Source organism: Podarcis erhardii, assembly GCF_964252035.2.
Source record: "Podarcis erhardii genome assembly, chromosome: 18".
Taxonomy (NCBI): Eukaryota; Metazoa; Chordata; class Lepidosauria; order Squamata; family Lacertidae; genus Podarcis; species Podarcis erhardii.
This window is the reverse complement of record NC_138516.1, coordinates 1,301,770-1,326,749: the sequence shown is the minus strand read 5'-3', so window position 1 is coordinate 1,326,749 and position 24,980 is coordinate 1,301,770. Positions and strand designations below refer to the sequence as shown.

Genomic DNA, 24,980 nt, shown 5'->3' with positions numbered 1-24,980 from the left:
GGAATATTCTTATATATTTTAGATAATTGGTTAGGTGTTAAGTATATCACTTAAGCAATACATGTAATTTTCATGTAATTTACTTTTAAAGCAGTATATTTCATATTTACTTTCCACAGCTTTTCTCATGCACTTATTTCCATATTATGTCCCAGATCCTTAGCCCAGTGTATATTCTTGATTTAACCATTTTGTCTTTTGTATCCCATTCTAATAATGGGAGACCGAATATAATCAGTAATATAATTACTTTCTAATATAATTGTAGGACACGGGTGGCACTATGGTCTAAACCACATGTGCGGGTCGTGATTTGACGCTTTTGCGCATGCATGTATGCGTGAGCACCGAAACCTGGAAGTAACCCGTTCTGGTACTTCCGGGTTTGGCGTGGTGTGCAACTCGAAATCACATAACCTGAAGCATCTGTAACCCGAGGTACCACTGTATGAAACTGTTGCAACAGGGTCCCCACTCCCCACACACAGCAGGGAGGAGGAACCCAGAACAATGGGGTGCAAGCCCTTATGTAGACTTTTGAAATTGCCCACCCTGTAGCCCAAGACCCCCCCCCAAGACATACATCACAGAAGGAGGTGGTCTCCAGCAGACATCCTATCTGTCAGGATACCTGTTAATGGTCCCTGATTCCACTGCCGGGCAGCCTGGCCATTCTTTGGTAATGGCAAATACTTTAGTTCCTGAAGGCTCAATTCATGCACAAATATGCCCTTAAGACAGGATTTGTGAGCAAAGAGACAATGGGGAGGCTTTCCCATTTCCTTCCTTTCAGAGAAATATTTGAGGTCAATTTGGGGAGTCAAAATGGCTTCAGGACTATTTTCCTGTACTGTTTCAGACATGTGGTTGCTGGCAACCATGGGAGGAGAAGAGGGCTGCTCTTGTGCCCAAATCCTGCTCCCAGACTTGGGGGCATCTGGTTGGCCACTGTGAGAACAGGAGGCTGGACTAGATGGCGCAATGACCTAGATGGCCCAAGACATTTGGGCACCTGAGACAATCACTCAAGGGTGTCCCACCACCAAGGGTGGGAGGAGACGAGCTTCCCATTGCCAAGGGGCCGCGATGGAGGCTGCTGCCCCATGGATCCTGCAGCCTGAGGCGGTTCCCGCACCTCACCTCATGGGTGGGCCAGCCCTCGCAGAAGAGCTTCTCTTATGTTCTTCTGAGCTTTTCCAGACCATCCCCGCCCCGGCTCAAATACCCCTTTGGTCACCTGTTCTTTAGGATCCAATAAGCCGTGTTGTTCCCACCGTCCTGGAGTGTCCCATAACCAACAGCCAGCATGGCGTGGCTCACCAGCTGGGTACACGAGGAGCTGTCAAACACCCCTAACAGGAGAAGAGACCTGGAGTGAGGCAGGATCAGAACGGGGCAAAGCGGGGAGGAAGGTGCGCCCAAGGGGGCTTCATCCAGTGTGAGCCTGGCTTGCAGCAGATCCTCCGATATGAATGTAGGGGACATATTTAACATAAATACAAATTTAATAAACAAATAAAATAACAATGACCAACTGGGACCACTCAGAGTAGACCATAGCCGGCTGCACAAACACTCCAACACCACCATCACTCTGAAATCTAGTTATCTACCTTGTGTGTCAAGTATGACTTTCCAATGGGAAGCTTTTTGGGTTTAAAAAAGTAAATAAATTCCAAGTTCTATTTTTTTAAGAGCACCAGGATCTTTGAAGGGGCAATGCAGAAAGAGGAAAGAGGTATGGAGAAGGAAGAGCTGCAGAAAGTCAGGGCTTGTCCTGCCATCCCAAAGAAAACTGCTCTTCAGCGCTCAATAGCCAATTTGGGTTTTCCCTGGTTTGCCATTTGTTCCAATTGATTACCAAAAGAGCCAGTTTTCCCTCGGAAAGGAGCAGGGCAAGGGGGAGAGCACTTGGACCACACTTTCTGTGGCACACAAGGTCTACCTGTGTCTACCAGCAGGGGGCTGATCCACTGTCCCTCAGACCTTGGGGGGGGGGTTATATTTTGGAAGAAAAAAGAAGAACGAATTCCTATGCCCCACAAATAACCCAGAGAAGCATTTTCAATAAAAGGACACATTCTACTCTTGTAAAAACACGCTGGATTGAGAAGGCAATTGGGCTGGACCCGGCCCCCGGGCCTTAGGTTGCCTACCCATGTTATAGACCAATGGCCTGACTTCCCATAATAGAATCTTACTTTATTAACAAGGGAAGGAGTGTAGCTCAGTGGTAAGAGCCTTTACCACATCAGCTCAATCCCTGACGGCATCTCCAGGTGGGGCTGGGAGAGAGAGAGACCCCTCGGCCTGAAACTCCAGAGAGCTGCTGCCAGCCAGTGTAGACATTACTGAGCTAGATGGAGCAACGGCAGCATCCTCTGCCTCATAGATGGGCTACCTCTATAATTGCACAAACTTCCCCAACCATCCAACTTGATATAAAGATCCTGGTTTTTAGCATGTGGAGGGGAGGATGTGATAAGTTGCACCTCCAGGAGCTGCACAGAGACACAGCGTGGATTTTTGCTCTGGTCATAATTTAAGAAGCAAATGCTTTATACAACTTTCTGGATGTATTGCTGATTGTTTTGTACCTGTTTAAAGCTTTGAATTGTATTTATGGATCTGGACAATTTTTATTCCAAAAGGAGTCCGTTTTTATGCATCCAATTGCTTCATTCTGCGCAATATTAATAATGGCAATATAGCTGACACCAAAATCAGACCAGAGGCTGCCTCCCTCTCCGAACGTTTGGCCCCTCACCTGACTTGTAGAAATGGAAGTAGAAGCTCCTGCTGTCTACGGCCACCGAAACCGGCCCAATGGTTGCCACAGCCTGCTCCAGGGCCACCTCGTTCCCCACTGGGACCACCATGACGGATGTGCAGTTGGCTGCGCGGTCTTGCGAGTTGTAACTGCACACAGATCCATCCTGCAGAGAAGCGACAATCACCTGGAGGCGGCTGCAGAGCAGGGCGAGTGAGGAGAGTGGCTGGGGCAGATTCCCCAGGGCTGCATTTGCAGCTCAGAAGAGCCCCCAGGGCTTCCAGGGCTCAGTGCGTCTGCCTGTTAGTCAGAAGGCTGGTGGTCCAAGCCCACCCCCGTAGGGCTGTGGGCAGAGGGTGGGACTAGTGGACCCCGGGGGTCCCTCCCAACTCTACAATTCTATGAATGACAGAAACTCGATTTGGAAACTGGGCTCCACAAAAAAGGGAAACATTTCAATCTGCCCTCCTCAGAGGAAGGGCTGCAGTGCAGACTTTGCAAGGCCAAGAAGGATCCATGAGAAGCGGACTTTACTGAGCAGTTTGCTGCTTCCAAACTAGGTGTAAAATTTGGTGTGGGCTTATGCATTTCTTTCCTGCGCTGGTCCCAGTGGTGTAACCTGTCTTGACAGCGCCTAGGGCAAGGCAAGGGTTGACCCCCTTGTGGGTGTCGTGCAGGGGGCAACAGGTGGACTTCTCTGCACGCCTGAGGGGAGCACATTCGCCCTTTCAGCTCAGTGAGCTCCCAGTGGGAGCAGCGGTGGCGCTCCCTGGCAGGCTTGCCAGCATCCCACCGGCCCTGGAGCTGCAGCTGCAGCAGGCCGAGGAGGAGGGTGGCGGAGAGCCGAGGCACCACTCCTTGGCTGTGCAGCACGAGGGCGGGTGCCAGCGGTCCAGAGAGGAGCACAGTGAAGGCACTTGCCAGATGTCAATCAGCAGAGAGTTCCAAAGTGCTGCCACACTAAGAGAGTGATTTCTTCTTAGATGGACCAGAGGTCTAGCAAAAGGATCCCTTCTCTCCCTTATCTCCTAATTGTGTTTTCCACCTGTGAAGGGCGTGTTAAGTATTATTATTATTATTATTATTATTATTATTATTAGTTTAATTAACATTGAAATAGAAAATAACTCTGTATGTGCTTCTATGTGTGCTGCTGAAAATTAGAAAATCCCATTGGGCTATAATAAAGCAAAGCAGATCCCTCTGAGCATCATGAAGGGGGTCTGTGCATGGCGTATGCTCAGAAGTGGAGGGAAGATACCAACAAAGGAGGAATGGCAGACAAAGTTAATAGAATATATAGAAATGGCAAGATTGACAAATAGAATAAGGGTCAGGATAAAAAAAAAAGTATTCAAAGATGGCTGGAAATGTTTTATAGATTATTTGGAAACATATTGAAAGCATGTCAAAAAGTTAACAGTAAAAGCAGTAAGAAATATTGAGATATAAAGTTGAGAAAAAATAAGATATGGGGGAAACTAAAATATGTAGTGGAAAAGAAAGTAAAGAAAGTAGCAAAAGGAACCATGTAAGGGGAGGTTCTTGTTTCATGTGAAAAATGGAAATGATAAACAAAAATTGAAAAAATAAAATAAATGGGTTGATAATCAATTTAGGGTGTTCTCTGCTCTCTCATATCGTGTTTAACTTTAGATCATGTGTGAGGGTTATTAAATTGCAAACTGCCATTTTGAAGGGAGTTGCCTCTGAGTGTTTCTCTGGAAGCCACAGAGAACAAAGGATGTGATAATGAGGTCTCTCCTGGAGAGAAAAGAACAGCGGGCTAATGGAAGCTACGGGGAGAGACAGACCTCTGATTTTTGGTCCAAACAGAACTTTCTTCAAAACAGAACATCAAACAATCAGTGTTACATTCAGATAGTTGTGTAATAGCATGTGCACATCCAGCATAGGTTCAGCTTCTTATAAAAACGATATTAGGAGTAATTGAAGAAAGTTCTGTGAGTAAAGCTTTTGAGTCTGGACAATATATGGGTCTGGACAATTATTTTTCCCAGAGGAGGCCGTTTTTATTCACCCTATTGCTTCAAGCTGCAAAATATAAACATATGCAATAGGGCAGACTATGAATTAGAAGTAATATGAAGGTGGGAAAGGTCTGTGCTTGACCGCACAATTGTGCCCATGTGTGTGGCCCAGATCAGCGAGGCATGGGCACTGATTCCTCCTTCCGTCTTACTTTCTCCAAGTAGGGGTAGCTGGTCTCTGAGTTTATGCCTCCGTTTTCCCGCACGTACTCGAAGGCCCGGGTGATGTACCCTCCGTGGCACCCCTGGTTGCCCAGCTTCCAGGAACAATCGATGAGGTTCTGTTCGCTTAGCGGGATCAGCTTCCCTGTCCTGTTGAAGCGCAGCCCTTCAAGTGCTCCGGTGGCACTGAATGCCCAGCAGGATCCGCAGTGGCCCTGTGGGAAGAGCAAGAGGTGGTGAGGCAGAAGTAAATCAAACATGCATGGTGTGGGGGTAGACCCCACCTGGGTCCTGGGTCCCGTTCTGGGAGCCACAATTTAAGAAGGATATTGGGCAGCTGGAACATGTGCAGAGGAGGGCCTGGAAACCAGGCCGTATGTAGAAAGGTTGAAGGAGTTGGGTATGTTTAGCCAAGAGAAGAGGAGACTGAGGAGATATGAGAGCCATCTTCCAACATCTCAAGGGCTCTCACATGGATGAGGGAACAAGCTTATTTTCTCCTGCTCTGGAGGGTAGGACCCAAACCAATGGCTTCAAGTTACAAAAAAGGAGACTCCAACTACCGTATTTTTCGCTCTAAAAGACGCACCAGACCATAGGACGCACCTAGTTTTTGGAGGAGGAAAACAAGAAAAAAAATATTCTGAATCCCAGGAGCCAGAACAGCAAGAGGGATTTGGCTTCTGGGATAGCCGCGCAGCCTGCATTCACTCCATAAGACGCACACACATTGCCCCTTACTTTTTAGGAGTGAAAAAGTGCGTCTTATAGAGCGAAAAATACGGTAAACATCAGGAAGAACTTTCTGACAGAAAGAGCTCTTTGAGAGTGGAAAATGGACTAGCTAGGAAGGTGGTGGCCTCTCCTTCCTTGGAGGTTTCTGAGCAGAGGTTGGATGGCCACCTGCCAGCTTTAGCAGGGGGTTGGACCCCGAGGGTCCCTTCCAATTCTGCAATTCTATGACAAAGCAAAAAGTCCCATAACGCTAGAAGTGGTGGACATGCAGTGAAGGCGGATGCTGGAAGATTCAGACAGAGGGAGCCAAGCCCTTCAGAAGGACATTTTAAAGGGCGGAACTCCCTCCCAAGGGAGGCAGTGAGGGCCACCCACTTGGATGGCTTTAAAAGAGGGCTGGTCAGATATGTGGAGGAGAAGGTCAGGCTGGCTTCTAGCCAGGATGGCCCTGCTCTTGTATTTGGGTCCTGCCTGCAGGTTTCCTGTTGGGGCATCAGGTTGAGTCCTGTGAGAACAGGATGCTGGGCTAGATGGACCCAGTGGTGTTCTCCATGTGCAGAACCTCAATGGCCAGGGGCAGTCCACCTCGGAAAGCCAGTTGCTGGGTATCACAAGTGGGCAGAGTGCTCTTGCCCTCTGGGAACCGGATGCTGGACTAGACGAGCCATTGGCCTGCTCCAACAGAGAGATGTTTAAAAGGGCCCCTCCAGGAATCCTGAGCTTGGACATTAAGTCTCCCCAGGTGGTTCTGGGCTCACCTGGTTCTTGACTGGGGTGACATAACCTTTGGTGCGCCAGTCAACCTCCTTGGGGGTCTCCAGGCTGGCTGATTCTTGGAACAAGGCAACCTTCTTACCGGGTTGGTCGGCCAAGTCAGAACGGAAGCTGCTGAGCATCTCGTTAAACTCTTCGTCCGTCTGCGAGAGGAAACCATAGTTGCTGTGCTCTTACTTCCAGATTTTCAGAATGCCCACCCCTGCCGAGCTACTCCTGAGGCTGCATCCCAGGGCAAAACCGGCATCCTTCCTCTCCACTCCCAGCAGCTGGACTGCAGCCATTCCCAAGACCTGCGTACCCCCAAAGAGAAGGCTCACAAATGCCAGCTCAACAAGGGCAAGGCAAGAGAGTTCCAGTTACCAAATCGCCCAGGTGGTTCATTGCCAGCTGGAAGCTCTTCCCCTCCTGGTTACGCTGCTCAATCCTCCGCAGGTTCTTCTCCCAGACGGCCCGACGAAAGGCCTCTTCCTCCTGCAATGGGAAGCTCAATTACAGATCAGTGGTTCTCAAGCTTTTTTCTCTGGCCACACCAAAATTTCCTCATGCCACACTGACTTTTTTCTTGGTAAGAAATACACTAGAAAACAGAAAGAAACACCTCCTAGCAATGCTTGATTTGTAATACAGAACACGCTCTCAAGATGAACATTATTCCCAGAATGATCTACATTTTGAGAGGAATTCCAGTTCATTTATCTAGTAAATATTTATGTAACATGAACTCCTTAATTAGGAAATTAGGAAACTCCAAGAATATCCTTACTAAAGAATGCAAGTTACCAACAAAAAAGGAGGATTTGGCATCCCAAATCTAGAACTGTACAATCAAGTTTATTTACTACCAAATGTTAGATGTTGGAAAGTAAATTCCAACAATGTTTTTCTGGCTTGGGTGTCCCTTGAATATGCAGATATAACCCCATTAGTTGCATGGACAGCACTGGGATCAAAATATGTTATAATTCAAAATCCACCTGACAGAATTAAGTAAGTCAGGAAATTGTGGAGCATGATGGCTAGTAAAAATAAATTTGATCAATTCTCCCACAATAAATTGATGCTATGGAAAATCCAACTTTAAAAATGGGGATGTATGTGTGCCAAGTATTAAATCTAAATGGCATTTCTGAGGGACAGAAATCACTTCAAATAACAGAAGTTTTATAGTATATTGTGTGTATTCCAAGCTGGAAGCTGAAACATGCCAGAACATGGCCAGTACATCTCCATTCTGCTAAGAAACAAGCAGAAGATTCTCTTCTGGAAGGTTTTTCAGAGGAGCTGGGAGCAGCTGGACTGAGCGGGATTGAGATCAGCCGTTATCTTATCTCAATGATACACTGTTTGGACAGGCCAGGAGGAGTCTTATTCATTCTCTCTTCATTCTCTCTCTCTATTCTGTTCCTGTGTTTCTGTCTTGCAGCAATGAGTTCCGCAGGCTTAGGCTGGAAGGTCAAACAAGACTGTAGTCAAGAAATTGAAGCAAACCAGCAGCCAGGAGACTGGATCTTTTTTGTTGCAACAAGACTCCAAACTTCAACACAGAAGATGCAGTGAGGGGTTCTCTTTTAAACAAGGGGTACTCTTTTAAAAGTTTCCCTAGATTACCCATAACACCTTGATGTCACACATATGTCATAAACATGTCATGAACTAGGAGTGGCATTTGGGCTGAAAACTGATGCCATGTCAATCAGAGATATTCTACATTCCTATCACTGGGAAAGCCGCAACCTCCGACTTCCCAGGCCAAGTCAAATTCCCCCCTTTGTCTCTCCCAGTATCCCTGTGCACTGAAACCAGTTGGACATTGTTCTCTGAATGGTTTTGAGTGGCAATCCTGAGTCAGGATGATGAGACTTAACCCCTGGGCAGCATGGCTGGTGAGCGTGTGACCACACACTTCAGGGATTCTGGCCACGCTTCAGGTTCCCTCCTCTGATGGCCATCTTCTTCTCCCTGAGTAAAGCAACGCTAGAATGATGAAAATCCACCACGGGAATGATTTGATATGAATTTCTTTCTTTTTTAAAAAATATTGTTTATTATGAATGTAATAAAAATCATACAACTAATCATACATAAATAAGAATAAAAATGTGCCCCCTCCACTGAGACCACTCCACAATACCTGTTCAGCTTCCCAAAATCTCAACACCTCCTGTGATGGTCTAACCCTTTTCTGTTTTAATAATACAAACTCCAAAACCACCCTCCATATCTTTGCAAAATCATTGCTCCCCGTCTTACCCTAATGTTACATGTCAACTTGTCATTAATAGCTATATCCCAAAGCTCTTTGTACCATTCTTCCATTTTATATTCTCCTTGCCCCTTCCACTTCCCAGCTATAATGATTTGTGCGGCTGTCAAAAAAATTGTGAGCAAGTCCTTCCTAGCCCCATCGTAAATTGATAATAGTGCTACCTCTGGACTTTGGGTCATCATTAACCCCGTAATTTCTCCTATCTCCTTAAACACCCTTTGCCATTATTACTATTTTTTACATATTTACACCCCCATCACATGTGAACATAATTCCCTGTTTCCTGGCATCCCCACCAATATAATGCCAAATATCCCTTGTTTATTTGATTTAATCTCACTGGTGTTAAATACCATCTCCAAACTAACTTACAACAATTTTCTTTTATTTTTATAGACAACATTTTCAACGTTCGTTTCTCTCATATTTCCCCCTAGCTTTGATAATCTATCTGCCTTGTTGTTGCCTTATCTCACACCTCTTTTAATTGATCTTTTTGATACTCCATTTTTTCTAATATTTTATAAATTTCACTGATTCCCCCTTTTATAAATGTATTTTCTTCTTTATCTCGGCAAATAAATTTAGGACAAAAATAAAAAGCAAGGGGGAAAATAATGCTTTTATATAATAATAATAATTTATTATTTATACCCTGCCCATCTGGCTGGGTTTCCCCAGCCACTCTGGACGGCTTCCAACAAAACACTAAAATAAAATAACCTATTAAACATTAAAAGCTTCCCTAAAGAGGGCTGCCTTCAGATGTCTTCTAAAAGTCTGGTAGTTGTTGTTGTTCTCTTTGACATCTGGTGGGAGGGTGTTCCACAGGGCGGGTGCCACCACCAAGAAGGCCCTCTGCCTGGTTCCCTGTAACTTGGCTTCTCGCAGTGAGGGAACCGCCAGAAGGCCCTCAGAGCTGGACCTCAGTATTATTTTTATTCTACTAAAAGGCCACCACTATTATATTTATTTATACCTCTCACCTTCCTCCAAAGGAGCCCTTTTGGTGCTGCCTGCCTCTGAATTGTTCCTTTCCCAGCTGGTCATTATAAGACTCTCCATGCCCAGGAGCGTCTGCCTCTGAATAGCAGCTGCTGGGGGCACAGAAGGGCTGAGGCCCAGATGTCCATCATTAGAACGAAATGCTGAATTTAGAGGGAACCTTCGTCTAATCCAACAAAGCAAATACGTTTTTATAAGTAACCAGGCACTTTGTATGTGCACAGAGTGTCTTTGCCTTTAGGTCCTTTGAAGAAAAGTTGGATTTCCCAAGGGAAATTTCTCTCTGCAATAATCAGCAGTGCTAGTACTTCGGGGGAATTGACATCTTGCCACGGCAAACTCACCTTGAGGTACTGCTTGGCGTGAACTTCCTTCCATCCTTTCCATTCTCCTTCCAGGGCCCAATCCAGCGCACTGGCAGATGTTCCCAGGAGCACCAGCAAGATCAGAGGGACTCTTGGAACCGGAGACATGCCTTAGTCTGCAAGAGATGGGCAAACAGCACCATCGTCAGGCATTGGAAGGGATGAGGTTTGAGGCCAAAGCCTCTGGACGATAATGGAGACCTGGCGAGTGGGGATCTTGCCCAGCAGGTGCCCCCCCCCAGCCCTGCAATGGCCCAGACCAGAGACCTTGGGGAGAGGGGGGCAGAGCAGGTCAGGTCCCCAGAGCATCTCTGCAATCATCTGCAGCCAGCACCTGCCAGGCTGAAGTTTGGAAGCAGCATGTGTACAGTGGTACCTCGGTTTAAGAACAGTCCAATTTAAGAACGATTCAGTTTACAAACTCCACAAAACCGGAAATAGTGTCCCAGTTTGTCAACTTTACCTCGGTCTAAGAACGGAATCCAAATGGTGGAAGGGCACCAGCGGCAGGAGGCCTCACTAAGGAAAGCGCACCTTGGTTTAAGAACGGACTTCCGAAATGGATTAAGTTTGTAAACCAAGGTACAGTGGTACCTCAGGTTGCAGACTCCGCTAACCCAGAAATAGTGCTTCAGGTTGAGAACTTTGCTTCAGGATGAGAACAGAAATCGTGTCCTGGCGGCGCGGCGGCATCAGGAGGCCCCATTAGCTAAAGTGGTGCTTCAGGTTAAGAACAGTTTCAGGTTATGTACAGACCTCTGGAATGAATTAAGTACTTAACCCGAGGTACCACTGTATATATATGGTGAGAGGATTTAGTCAGCATGATGCCCTTCTAATTCCTCCTCAGCAAAGAGAAAATCTAACAGATTTCCATTGTTGAACTAGCCAGGCAAGTTTCTTCTTAATGTTCACAGTTGCCACCTAAGGACCCCTGTGATGGTGCCCTCTGGGCAAATAAACGGGCCTTGCCCCCCCCGCCCCCAGTACCTAGAAGGACAAAAGCTGGGGCAGTTGTGTGAGAGCTGAACTGGAAGCAGGCTGCTGGCCGAAGCGAGAGAGACAGAGCCATGCTTTGACTTCTGCTGGATTCCGAGGCTGGGTGGGGAGAAGGGAGACGCCAGACTCAAGGTGAAGTCAGCTTTTTATTCAGAAAAGGGAAAACACAGCAGAGTTCACCTAGGCTGACCGGCCCTAGTGGAAGACGTTGCTGGGACTGGCATCTGCCTCTGGACCCCTCCCAAGCAGATGCAAGCTATGGGGAGAAGGAGGGATCCCCCTCTGGGCTTCTCTGGCCTGCTGCTCAGCAACCGGCCAGACCCTTCGGGATCTGAGTGTCAGCGGAGGCTGGCTGGCTGAAGAGGGACCGTCCCGCTGCTGGGAAACTGACGCAGCGCCTGGCTCTCCACTGTCCCTCATTCAAAGGAAACCAACCCTGGGTAAGCACCGGGGACCCCTGAAATATCTCTCTGCTCAGAGATTGGGGCGACATGCATCTGTCTGTCTGTCTGTCTGTCTGCCTGCCTACCTACCTATTGTTATGAGTTTGTAGGTGACAGACCTCTCTAATCCCTGGATTCAGCATGTGTTAAAATATAAGCCAGGCTACCTCCCTGATGGGCCATTAAGAGATCAAAGGAAAGAGGGCTCAGTGCAATATGGCAGATCATAGAGTTGGAAGGGACCCCATGAGTCACCTAGTCTAACCTGCAATGCATGAATCGCAACTAAACTTGCAAATAGTGAGAAGGACAAAAGCCAGAGTTTGGGAGCAGTTATTGGAACTAGAAGCTGGAGACAGAAGCAGCAGGCTGGGAAGGCAGAGAGAGAGAGAGAGAGAGAGAGAGAGAGCCATAGCTGATTTCCGCTGGGGTCCAAGGCTGCGGCTATGGGAGAAACAAGACCCCTTTGGGGTGTCGATGCTGCGAACCTAAGCACCCCATAAAAAATGCACCCAGAGCCCCAGCCCCACAGGCCACCCCTGCTGGGATCCAGATAGACTGCCTCTGGTCTGGGAGGTTCCATAAGAACATAAGAAGAGCCTTGGCTGCTGGATCAAGCCAATGGCACACGGTCCAGCATTCTGTCCTCCCAGGGGCCAGCCAGGTGCCTGGGGGAAACCTGCAAGCAGGATCTGAGCACAAGAGCCGCTCCCCCCCCCCCCAGCCCCTGGCATTCAGAAGCATTTGCCCCTCTGACTATGGAAGCAGAGCAGAGCCATCCTGGCCAGCAGGCAACAATCATATGACCCCTCCACGATTTTGTCACGAAATTCCACAATTTATCCAATCCTCTTTTATCACCCGTCTCCTGCAGGAGTGAGTTGCATAGTTTAACTATGTGCTGCATCAAGAAGCCGGCAGCTGAAGTGCAAGCAAATGATGTTCTCACCTTCCCCTTGCGAAACCAGCTCTCCTGCACCAGCCCCCCCCAACCCCCCCCCCCGCTCCGTGCAGAGGCTTATCTTGTCCTCTGCAGCAGCGGATGTGGACTAGAGGTTTTGCAAAACCCATTGCTTGAGCAAGATAAGGCAGAAGGGGGAAACCAAAGCTGCAGAGGACACTTCCTTAGAGCCTTTGAGGCATCTTCACTGAGTTGTTTTCATTGAGTTTCCTCAACCAGAGCCAGGGCCTTTTCAACACTGGTGGAACGTTCTGTCCCATGAGACCAGGGCCCTGTGGGATCTGATTTCTTTCCGCAGGGCCTGTAAGACAGAGTTGTTCTGCCTGGCCTTTGGCTTGGAATCAACTTGATCCCCTCCCCCCCTTTCTTTTCCCCCTTTCCCCTCTGTGATGGAACTCCTATTTGGGGACTTCCCTGGCTTTTTCAGGTCCACGTAGGACCAGTCTGGATAGTTGGCCTTGGTGAAGATTTGACGTTTTCTCCTCCCAAACAGTTTTTGATCTGGGCTTCCACTGAAATGAGGCTGCATTTTAAGTTGTACTTTAATCCTGTTTTTAAGTTGTATTTTAATCAATTGTTTTTATACCTGATGTCAGCCACCCTAAGCCCGGTCTTGGCAGGGGAAGGTGGGGTATTAATAATAATAATAATAATAATAATAATTTATTTTGATGCCTGCTAAGAATTTCTTCACCAGATACATCACACCTACATCACAAAAAAGGTGGTCCAAAACAGAAATTTGAATGTTGTTTATCTCCTGTCTGGCAGGTTCCTTGATTGGATTTCCTGGGGAGCCTGGCCAGTCTTTTGTAATGATAAATACTTAGTTCCTGGGCCAGGTCACAGGCTCACACCCTATTCAAACACAGACATGCCCTTAAGACAGGATTTGTGAAGGAAAAGACAATGGGGAGGCTTTTCCAGTTTGACCTTGCAGAGAAAACATTTGGTCAGTTTAGGAATCAAAATGGTTCCGTTGTTCTTCCTGTGCTGATCTATGTATGTGCTTGGTTGGTACACTTATGAACATTTAACATATATCTAAGACCTCAAAATTCCTATCACAGAACATAGGAAGCTTCCTCAGTTTGCATTTAATGGCAACCCTTCCTAACTTGTGCATTGGAAAACCACACACAAATTGGAACACAACCACCACAGAATTGCAGGGCTGGAAGGGGCCCCCACCCGAGCTCTGCTTAAATACCTCCAAGGAAGGAGAGTCCACAAGAAGAAGAAGACTGTGCACGCAGCTTGCAACATTCAGGAGTTGACTGCAAATTATTGCAAGGATTCCTGCGGGGGGGGGGTGTTTGCGTCCTCTTCCCCCTCTCCCAATTCACCTCTTTCTCCAGGGCTTAGTGGTGGGAGAGAATAGAACTGGGCTGGGCTTGAGAGGAGAGAGCTGCGTGCTCATGCACGCCTGGCACGGCACCCACCCCAGGTAATATCACGGGGGTGGCCACTCAGTCTCAGGCTTGGGTCCTGAAATCTCAGGGTCTGGGATGCTCCTGCCCTGGGAATCCTAGTTCCACACAATGTGGAATCAGGCCTTTGTGGCCCCAACTCTTGGAAGCTCCCTCTTGTTAGATATTGGACAGGCACCATTTCAGTTGCCTTTTCAGCACCGGTGGAACAAGACTTCCAAAAAGATTTAAGTTCTCTGCTGTTAGATTCTTTTTTAAATCATAGATTCTTTTTATAATCAAGTGTATCAAAAGCCACACACAGAAAGTGGCCTCTAGAATCCTAGAACTGTCGAGCTGAAAGGGACCATGAGGGTCAAATAATCCAACCCCCTGCAGTGCAGGAATCTTTTGTCCAAGGCTGAACCCACTACCCTGAGATGAAGAGTTTCATGCTCTACCGGCTAAGCTCTCCACAGGTCCCTTCGCTCACCACTCCCCCCCCCCCATTTCAATAGCCTGAAACACACAGGAAGTGGCTTGCTATAGGACAAGGGAACAGGCTGTCTCAGGAGATGGTGGCCTTGCTTTTGCTGAAGAGGCAGGCCAGCCAGCCAGCCACCAGTCATGGATGCTGCAGGTTGTGGGGAGGGCTAGGCACATTTACAAAGCACACCCCTTGACAGAGCCTCTTGCCTACAACAGAAGGGTTCTTTCAAGTCTAATTTCAGCCCTGATCTGGCCCTTTGGCCCTCCAGATGTCACTGATGGGTGCTGTAGTTTGGTGGCAGCTGGAGTGCAAATGACCTCTGAGCCTAGGGCCGGAGGTCAGACTATTAATTGATCTAGCCCAGGACTGTTAGCTCTGGCTGGCAGCAGCTTTCTAGGATCTCAAGCAGAGAGGTGCTCTTTCCTTAAGAAGAGCCAGCTGGGCCAGGCCAATGCCCCCTGTCACCCACCATCCTGTCCTCACAGTGGCCCAACAGATGCAGAGCCCAAGAGCAGGAGTTGTGTGCAATAGCAAGTCTCCCCATTTGTGGTTCCCAGAAACTGAACTGATATTCAGAGGCATTTACAGCCTCTGAGGCAGAACCTTCACCCTCCTTCTCACAGGAGATGCCTGGGGATTGAATGAATGAGCTCTGGTTCCAATTTCTATACAATACAGGAACTTAGGAAGATGCCCACCTCCCAAAACAGGGACCCAGGTCTTTCCCACCACCTGCTCTTCAGTCTGTTTTAGCTGGCAGTGTCAGCAGGCATTAAACCTGCAAATTCCTGCATGCAAAGCAGCCCCTGCCATCGATTCCCACACAGGCAGACACAACCTACCTCTCTGTGCAGCAGGGCGGGTTGGGGGGAAATAGACTGCCCGTTGGTTTGCCTCACTGTGAGAGGAAAACCAACCGTGACACTTACGCAGATAGTTTGCCCTAAAAAGCACAACTTCCTTTTGTACACACACACACACACACACACACACACACACACTGGTCTGCCTGCTTGCACAAGTAGGTTGCTGGAAAAACAGGCCGGAAACAAAAAGCCATGTTTTTGTTTTTTAATATAGTGTTATTAGGGCCATGTTGCAGGTCAATTTTGTGGCTTCCTAAGAAATTCAGACTTAAAAGTTTCTCACCCTTATGGAAGTCTGTGGACAATGCCTGCTTAGAATTGTGGATGCATGAGTTGTTGATAAATGACCAAACTTTGTACCAAGCTACAAAAATTGCACTACTTCCTGGAATCATAGACTTACAGAGGTAGAAGCGATCCTGAAGGTCAACCCTCTGCAATGTAGGAACCACAGCTAAGGAATCCTTTGCAGATGGCCACCCAACCACTGCTTAGAAACCTCCAAGGACAGAGAGTCCAGCACCTTCTGAGAGAGTCTGTTCCACTCTCAAACAGCTCTTGCCTTCAGATAGTTCTTCCATTTAGAATCTCCCTTCACAGAATCATAGAATCAGAGTTGGAAGAGACCAGGAAGGTCATCTAGGGTGGTAGATAATAACGAATCGGAAGAGACCCAGGCATCATCCAGACTGACTCCCTCCACAAAACTCGCAACCTCATTAAGGGCCCGAGTTGCAGAAGTGTCATTTATTATAGGAAGATGTCTATCCTATCTTCTCTCAGTCTCCTCTTTTCCAGGCTAAACAGATGCAGCTCCTTCAACTGTTCCTCATAAGGCCTGGTTTCCAGATCCTTGATCATCTTGGTCGCCCTCCTCTGCACATGTTCCAGCTTGTAAACATCCTCTTAAATTGTGGTGCCCAGAACTGGACACAGGACTCCAGGTGGGGTCTCACCAGGGCAGAATAGACTATGACCTCCCTTGACCTGGACACTAGACTTCTGTGGAGGCAGCCTAGAATAGCATTAGGGTCTTCATGCTGCTGCTGCATCTCACGGCTGACTCATGCTACATGTGTGGTCTACTAAGACCCCTAGATCCTTTTTACATGTCCTACTGGCAAGCCTGGTGTCCCCCATGCTATATTTTTGCAGCTGGTTATTCCTGCCTAAGCGCAGAATCTGACGTTTGTCCCTATTGAAAGTCACTTTGCTAATTTGGGCCCAGTTCTCTGATCCGTTAATAATAATAATAATAATTTTTATTTATACCCTGCCCTCCCCAGCCAAGGCCGGGCTCAGGGCAGCTAACAAGCAATAATAAAAACAAGTTGAATGAATACAACTTAAAAACAAGATTAAAATACAACATTAAAATATTGAAACATTAAAATATTAAAATGCAGCCTCATCACAGGAGGAGAAAGAAAAAAAAAGAGGGGGAGGGAATCAAATTGGGTCCAAGCCAAGAGCCGGTTATCCCAGTCCTCGACAAGGCCATCTAATGAGTCGCCAGGAGGAGCAGGGTCCCGCAAGGCCTGACAGAATCTATCAGGATCCATCAGCCTTCGCGGGCAAGCCCAAATAGGCTTCCCACCTAAGCAGGGGAGGAGCGGGAGGCAGTGGCGTAGCGTGGGTTGTCAGCACCCGGGGCAAGGCAAGTAATTTGTGCCCCCTAACCCATGGATTTGCGCCCCCTAACCCGTGGATTTGCGCCCCCTAACCTGTGGATTTCCCTAACCCCCAGATGTTGCGCCCGGTGCGGCCGGCCCCCCCTGCACCCCCCACGCTACGCCACTGGCGGGAGGTCAATCTTGGCTTTCAGAGTGTAGTGATCAGACCATGGCACTTCTACAGGGGGGAGTATGATCACATCTATGCCAGCACCAAAGATCAGATCCAGCGTGTGGCCTGCTTGATGAGTGGGGCCCAAACAAACTGGGAGAGCCCTAGTGTTGCCATGGAAGTCACTAGGTCCAGAGCCTGTGAGGAGGGAGCGGCATCGGCATGGACGTTGAAGTCTCCCCAAACCAAGGCCCAGCCCGCCACCACCTCCAGCAGGTCTGACAGCGTGGTTGCCGGTGTGCTGGGTGGCCGGTACACCAGCCAGACAGCCATGCTCTCCTTGGTGCCCCACACGAGACCAACACATTCAATGCTGGAGATCGCCTGTGTTGGCAGAGCTCTGAAAGAGCAATCCTCCCGGAATAACAACTCTACTCCTCCCCCCTGACCCACAGTCCGTGATTGATAGAGCACAGAGAAATCTGGGGGTGTTATCTCATGTATGGCGACTACTTCGCCTTCCCGTACCCAGGTCTCCGTCACGCAAGCCAGGTCAATCCCCTGCGAGACAAAAAATTCACGCATGGTGGTTGTTTTGTTGCCTATGGACCTGGCATTGCCCAGCACCAATGACGGAGGTGGGTAATCCATGCTCACCCTACCCTCGTCCCTTGGGATGGGGTGTAGATTGGAAGGGGTTCGAGCATCACTGCATCTCAAAGCCCTTTGCCGATAATGATATCTAGCCCCACTGCCATTCCTCCCTAGCCCTTCAATAGTGGAAATCCCAGACCCCATACTAACCTCCCCAATAGAGGGGTAACATCCCCTCACTAACAAGTCATCCCTGGGCCAGGACTCCTGGGTCAAAATGGTATGGGGAAGAGGTGAAGGTTTGATAGGATAAGTATCCGTAAAAGATCAAACCCAACCAACCACACCCCTAGCGGGGAGGGCAGTCCCATGGTGTTTCGTTAACTGACAATCCCCCTCTCCCTCCTGAATTGATTGGAGGACTGTTGGTTCTATCTGTGGCTGTGGGAGTATTAATGAGGTATGTGCTATAAAATGTGGATCACTGGCCAACAAAGAGCCAGCTTCGAATTTGGAAGATCTGTCCATCTTGTTTCACCAGGAGTACAGTAGAGAAGGTTGATCATTCTGATAAGTTTTTGGAACATTAGGCAAAGGTCCAGATGTGGATTGGGTGCTGGATTTCTCCAACATAGAGTTCTTTAGGTGTTGTTGCCATAGAAATGTCGGAGGCGCCAAATTACTCATCTAATTAAGTGTCGCTTAAAAAGGGAACAGGGAGTTACACTGATATCTTCCTATGGGATAAAGAACTGTTGGACGTCTTTAAATATTGTGCTCTAGGCTCTACTTTCCTTATATTTTGGGTAGAAATCTCAGTCTTTATACTCATTAGCCTCTTCTTCAGGTCTTGTAATTCTAGGCTTACATGATTATTTTCTTCCTACGGGCAGTTAGTGTTTCTAGTGTTGTGCTTGGTTTCCCTTGTCCACATTAGCTTTGACTCTATGCAAGGGACCAATTGCCTCCTGGTTTCGTCCTTCAATACCCTCACTGGGAGGAGGGGGGTCGGGTCATAGTCATCCTCCTTAAAGGGGGGGGGTGAGTTACTCACTGTTTGCTCCGTTTTCTCGGCTTCCTCAACCCGCTCTGTTTCTGAGCCAGGGAAGATGGCGTTGGCTCTCTGCCGATTCTTTGTTTTACAGGAATTGTGAGTCCCAGTTATGCTCTTCTGGCTCTTTGCACCTCGTTTTCTCCTTCCGGCAGGCATTCCTATCAGTCGAGGGCTGTCTGCTTATTTTATCAGCAGACGAAACCTGCACTTGTTCAGTAGGGCTCTTATCTAACCTCCTTAGCCTTCCTCATTACACTGGTCAGGTTGAGCCATAAGAGGCATAAAACAAACCTTTCGTTTTCTGCGGGGAGGGAATACTTCTGTAGTGAGGAGCAGTCCTTGCAAGGGGTACCTTGCCATTCAAAGTGGTGCAACCCAAACAAACTCTTTTTCGTCTCTCCCCCCTCACCTCAATGAAAGGCCTCAGGTTGTGTGAAGGTCAGTAATTCAGCCTCTTCAATGCTTCCTGACAGTTGGAGGTCTAAGCCTCAAATCTTTCAAGTTTCGGCCACTTCAACCTTCCTGGCCTAAAAGAGCAGGTTTTAGCAGGGAAAGCCCCCCCCCCCCCGAACACACTCAGAGATGGAGATTTAAAGCACAGACCTGGAAAGAACAGGGCAGAATTTAAGTGTGGATAAGCCCTTAGATTTAAAAAAGAAGGAAATGTTCCTCTCTCCTGACGCTCAACCCTTCCGATGTACACCCAGATGTTAAGGCAGGCCTAGGCAAACTTAGCCCTCCAGATGTTTTGGGACTACAACTCCCATCATCCCAAGCTAAGAGGACCAGTTGTCAGGGATGAATCCCGATTCTGTTTTCTGCTACCCTTCCCAATTTGGTGCCACCTGCAAATTTGATGAGCATCCCATCAATTCCTCCATCCTTAGTCATTTATAAAGACGCTGAACAACAACGGACCCAGGACAGAACCCTGCGGCACCCCACTTGTCACTTTTCCCCAGAATGATGAGGAACCATTTAGAAGCCCTCAGCCATCTACAAATCAACCTCAGAGTTGCCCCATCCAGAAACTTCATATTAAACCCCTTTGGAATATTTCTTACAATCATATGGTATATAAATTTTATGAAATAAATGAATAAAATTATACCAGTAAAAGCAAAACTCAGCCAAGAATGTTTCTCTGTGCATCTCCTCAGATGTCAGACCCACTGAGTTAAAGTGTGTGGAGATTATTATTTATCAAATGCCTGGCTGAAGGGAAAGTGTTTGGGCAAGTGTTTGCCAAGGTGCCAGGCCTGTGGAAGCAACAGGAACACTTTGTAATTGGGCAAGGGGCAGGGGCAGCCTAGGATGCTTCACGGTTTGAGGCAAAGCAGGAAATTTCGCCCTGCCTTCTCCTCTTCAGCCTCTCTTGCAGCCTCCACATCCTCACCCCAAGAATCATTAGGCATTGTTTCTATAATGATTTCCATTGTTGAAGGTTTGAGGAGCATGCCACTCAGGGCTTATGCTTTATCAACATCTGTTGGGTTAATGGATTTTTATTTGCCATTCTAATTCCGTTTTTCATTACTAAATGGGGGGGGGGCAATAGAGCCGATGGTAAGGCGTTATAGTGGGTCAAAGGGAAAGTTCCGTTATATTTGGAAAAATCCCTAAAATATAAAGAGAAGAAGCTAAAACAAAGTTTTTGCCACAATGTCCCTGAGCCCCAACTTCTGAAAAGGATAGGACGACTGTGACCCAGATGAATATTAGCAGCATCAAGGCCAACATAGCTCATCACCAGTTATCTAGTGGGAATCAGGCAGTGATAAAGCAGTACAGGCTAAACATTGGACCCAGTAGCCTTGTGGCCATTGCAGATTTTCTACAATTATTTTCATCTTTCATGATTCATGTAAAAGGAAGAGAGCTATGTGGAGCTGTAATCCAAAGACAACTACTTGTGTTTCATCACTGCAGCGATGGCCATTGTCAACACTGAATCTGATGCCATCTTAAGTTCTTGTTGTCAGGTGCTCCTTTGTATTCAGATCAGGCCTCAGCAGAATAACATAGCACTTGGGGAGGAAGATGCAGCCCAGGAGCCCCGCACTGGAGGCCAACATAGAGAGGATCTCCACGGTCCCTGTGTAGGTGGGCAGAAAGGACACCCAAACACTGCAGAAGACCAGCATGCTGAAGGTGATCAGCTTGGCTTCGTTGAAGGAGCCAGGCAGCTTCCTGGCTAGGAAAGCCACCGTGAAGCAGGTGGCAGCCAAGAAGCCCAGGTAGCCGAGGGCAACGTAAAACATGGCCACAGACCCTTCGCTGCATTGCAGGATGATCTTTTCCACCCGGGAGTGCATATCAGGCTCAGGGAATGGGGGAGAAGAGCCCAGCCAGATGGTGCAGATGAGAACTTGCCCCCCACTGAGAGACTTCAGAGAAGTGTGACTAGCCCAAGGTCACCCAGCAGCTGCATGGGGAGGAGCGGGGAAGCGAACCCAGTTCACCAGATTACGAGCCCACTGCTCTTAACCACTACACCACAGTGGCCTCTCTGACAGGGAAGCTGCAATACCCAGGATCATTTGGGGGACGTCATGTGCTTTAACTGCTCACTGGATGCACTTTAAATCATAGCATCCTAGAACTGTAGAGTTGTGAGGGACCCCAAGGGTCATCTAGTCCAACCCCCTGCAATGCAGGAATCTCAACTCAAGAACCCATGGCATGTGGCCGTCCAAGCTCTGCTGAAAAACCTCCAAGGAAGGAGAGTAAATCGCCTTCCGAGGGATTTTCTCCCACTTTCAAGCAGCTCTTGCTGCCAGAAAGTTCTTCCTGGAGTCGGAATCTCCTTTCTGGTCGCTTGAAGGCTTCAGGTCCTCAGGCTTCAGGTCCTGAGGGCCTCTGGAGCAGGAGAATAATAATAATAATAATAATAATAATAATAATAATAATAATAATAATAATAATAGTAATATTTATACCCCGCCCTCCCCAGCCAAGGCCGGGCTCAGAGCGGCTTACAAGCAATAATAAAAACAAGTTGAATGATTACAACTTAAAAACAAAATTAAAATACAACATTAAAATATTGAAACATTGAAATATTAAAATGTAGCCTCATCACAGGAGGAGAAGGAAAGGAAAAAAGAAAGAGAGGGAGGGAGGGAGGGAGGGAATCAAATTGTCTCCAAGCCAAAGGCCAGGCGGAACAACTCTGTCTTACAGGCCCTGCGGAAAGAAATCAGATCCTGCAGGGCCCTGGTCTCATGAGGCAGAGCGTTCCACCAGGCGGAGCCAGAGTTGAAAAGGCCCTGGCTCTGGTTGAAGCCAAGACAAGCTTCCTCCCTGGGATGCCCTTGAGTTATTGACAGGGCTCTCATATCCATGTCCGGAGGGACAGGGAGCAAAACATCTCTCTCTCCCCTTTCTCCACCCCATGCAGGATGGCAAGGGGTCTGTGCATCCGGCTGGGAAGAAGGCGGTGGGAGTGTGGAGCCCAGCCAGGAGCTGGCTGTGGGCAGGATCCTTGCACTGCTGGGGGTTGGACTGGATGCCCCTTGGCACCCCTTCCAACTCTGCCATGCTGATTCTCTCGAGCAGCTGGTGGGGGAGCAAGATGCAGAAGAAGGGGAGGCACAACCACAGCCCCCCAACAGCCCCCTCTGGCCTGACCCACGGTGGCCTCATTCCAGCACACTTTGACCCACCCGGTTATATTTTTCTTCATTCAGCTGCCGGACAACCCAGCAGCCTGGCCCGTTTGCCAGCTGATGTCACAAAGTGCTGCTTTGCAAGCAAGCCTTATAATGCCCTGCAAGGGAGATGCCTGTCAGATGACAGTGAGAGTTGGTAGAGAAAGATGGATTCTCCAGGTAGGAGGCCTAGAGGAGAAGAGGGGCAATATTATTATTGTGAGATGATGCTGTTACAATTCCAAAGGGAATGCCAAGCAGGGAAGGAGGGGGAAGAGAGAGAGTGGAATTCTGGTGGAGACGGAAGATGGAAGGAGGCTTGGAAAGGGAGTTTGAGGGGGGGGCAGGGGAGAGTCGGTTGAGAGCGGTGGGTTCTAGAAGGGGGCACAAGGGGGGGGGCTGAAGCTGAGCTGTCTTGATAGCCAGCCGCCACTGGCGTTTATTTACCAAAGACATAGTGTAATGCATCTTAAAATTCAGCGAGGCGACGCCACTACATAGAACAAGATTGTGCATTTTAAAAGTTTCAATTCAAAAACAAAAACCCAGGACAGGAAAATGGGGGGAAATAAACCTTATTTTTTTTAAAAAAAGAAAAAAAGAACTAAAATTACTCCAGAAAGCAACTGAGTTGTCTCACCATCTTCACATCCATTTTTTTAAAAAAAATCCCAACAAGAAAGTACAATCCCCAAGCGCTTTCCCTTCATATTTAAAAACGCCCCTGCCAAAAACAAAACTTAGGCATTCCTGTCAATCCGTATGTCTATCTCCCTGCCCCCCCTTCATGGATCACTGCCTTGCCGTGGCGAAGGGGCTTGAATAACTCAGAGAAGCTATGAGCCATGCCGTGCAGGGCCACCCAAGATGGACAGGTCATAGTGGAGATTTTTCACCAAACGTGATCCATCTGGAGCAGGAACCAGCAAGCCCCTCCAGTATCCCTGCCAGGAAAACTCCATGGACAAAGACAACAGGCATATAAAAGTTATGATGCTGGAAGATGAGCCCCTCAGGTCGGAAGGCATCCAACATGCTACTGAGGAACAGTGGAGGATAAGGACAAGTAGATTCAGAGCTGATGAAGCGGCTGGGCCAAAGCCGAAAGGTCGCTCAGTTGCGGATATGCCTGGAAGCGAAAGGAAAGTCCAATGCTGTAAAGAAAAATATTGCATAGGAACCTGGAATGTAAGAACCATGAACCTGGGTAAGTTGGAGGTGGTCAAAAATGAGATGGCAAGAATAAATATTGACATCCTGGGCATCAGTGAACTAAAATGGACGGGAATGGGAGAATTCAGTTCAGGTGACCATCATATCTACTATTGTGGGCAAGAATCCCGTAAAAGAAATGGAGTGGCCCTCATAGTCAACAAAAGAGTGGCGAAAGCTGTGCTGGGATGCAATCTCAAAAATGATAGAATGATCTCGATTTGAATCCAAGGCAGACCTTTTAACATCACAGTAATCCAAGTTTATGCACCAACCACTGGTGCTGAAGAAACTGAAATTGACCAATTCTATGAAGACTTACAACACCTTATTGAAGTGACACCAAAGAAGGATGTTCTTCTCATTATAGGAGATTGGAATGCTAAAGTAGGGAGTCAAGAGATAAAAGGAACAACTGGCAAGTTTGGCCTTGGAGATCAAAACGAAGCAGGGCAAAGGCTAATAGAGTTCTGTCAAGAGAACAAGCTGGTCATCACAAACACGCTTTTCCAACAACACAAGAGACGACTCTACACATGGACATCACCAGATGGGCAGCATCGAAATCAGATTGATTATATTCTCTGCAGCCAAAGATGGAGAAGCTCTATACAGTTTTGCTTCACTTTCAAAGCGTCTCTACTTATCCCTACATTCCAAGCAGAGATCTTTGTTTAAAAAGAAATTCTTAGACGGCTTTGTAATAAATTGGCTTAAAACCATGACTCATGAAGCTGGTTCCTTTGGTGAGAATAAAAGTGGGGGAGAAAAGACAGGATAGGACCACAACCAGCAACTGCAATACCTGAAGATGCTGTTTTCAACAAGGAAAAAAAGGAAAGGAGCAGAAGTGAAATCCAGACCTGAGGTCCTATCCTCTGATCTGAAAACCCAGGTCCTTCGTTCCAGATGGTAGGAGTGGGTGGGCTCACTATTGGGGGTTTTCCTGCATAGAATTTGTTAAAAATACATTTCATGGCCAATGTGTTTAGCACTGCAACATGAGAGCAGATTTCAAGGCTCAGTACTAGCAAATATTATCCTGACAAAAATTTGGGAGTATTGCAGAGTCTTTTGGTCTGAGGACTGATCCTGCTGATGGCTTCACTCACTGCCATTTGTTTATCTGAAATACTCAAAATCTTTCCACAACCGCTCAAGATAGCTCACCGCATCTGTTTAAGACAATTACATTCAGCAAAGACAAACCTAAAGCTGAAAGCATTAAAAAAACCAACAACTTTAAAATAACATCCGCTTGTACCTTGGATCTCAAAAGCCTTGCAACTCGAACGTTTTGGCTCCCAAGCGCCGCAAACCCAGAAGTGAGTGTTCCCGTTTGTGAACATTCCTTGGAAGCTGAACGTCCGACGCAGGGCTGGATTT

General features: G+C 47.7%; 1 protein-coding gene across 3 annotated transcripts in view; it reads right to left on the bottom strand.

The window, feature by feature from the left end:
* LOC309332971 (cathepsin L2-like) overlaps window positions 1–24,980 on the bottom strand; it is a 27,379-nt gene extending 2,399 nt beyond the window's left edge. The window contains exons 1-7 of one of the 3 annotated variants that reach the window (XM_081846371.1): window positions 24,859–24,980; window positions 10,111–10,247; window positions 6,856–6,966; window positions 6,477–6,635; window positions 4,974–5,198; window positions 2,768–2,936; window positions 1,238–1,352 (exon numbers count right to left, since the gene is read on the bottom strand). In XM_081846371.1, the coding sequence (XP_081702497.1) occupies window positions 1,238–1,352; window positions 2,768–2,936; window positions 4,974–5,198; window positions 6,477–6,635; window positions 6,856–6,966; window positions 10,111–10,239 (908 nt within the window). In that variant the 5' untranslated portion in view covers window positions 10,240–10,247; window positions 24,859–24,980. Of the gene's footprint in view, window positions 1–1,237; window positions 1,353–2,767; window positions 2,937–4,973; window positions 5,199–6,476; window positions 6,636–6,855; window positions 6,967–10,110; window positions 10,248–12,522; window positions 12,553–15,275; window positions 15,405–24,858 lie in introns of those variants that run through there. The other 2 variants (XM_081846370.1, XM_081846372.1) reach the window with 2 other exon arrangements.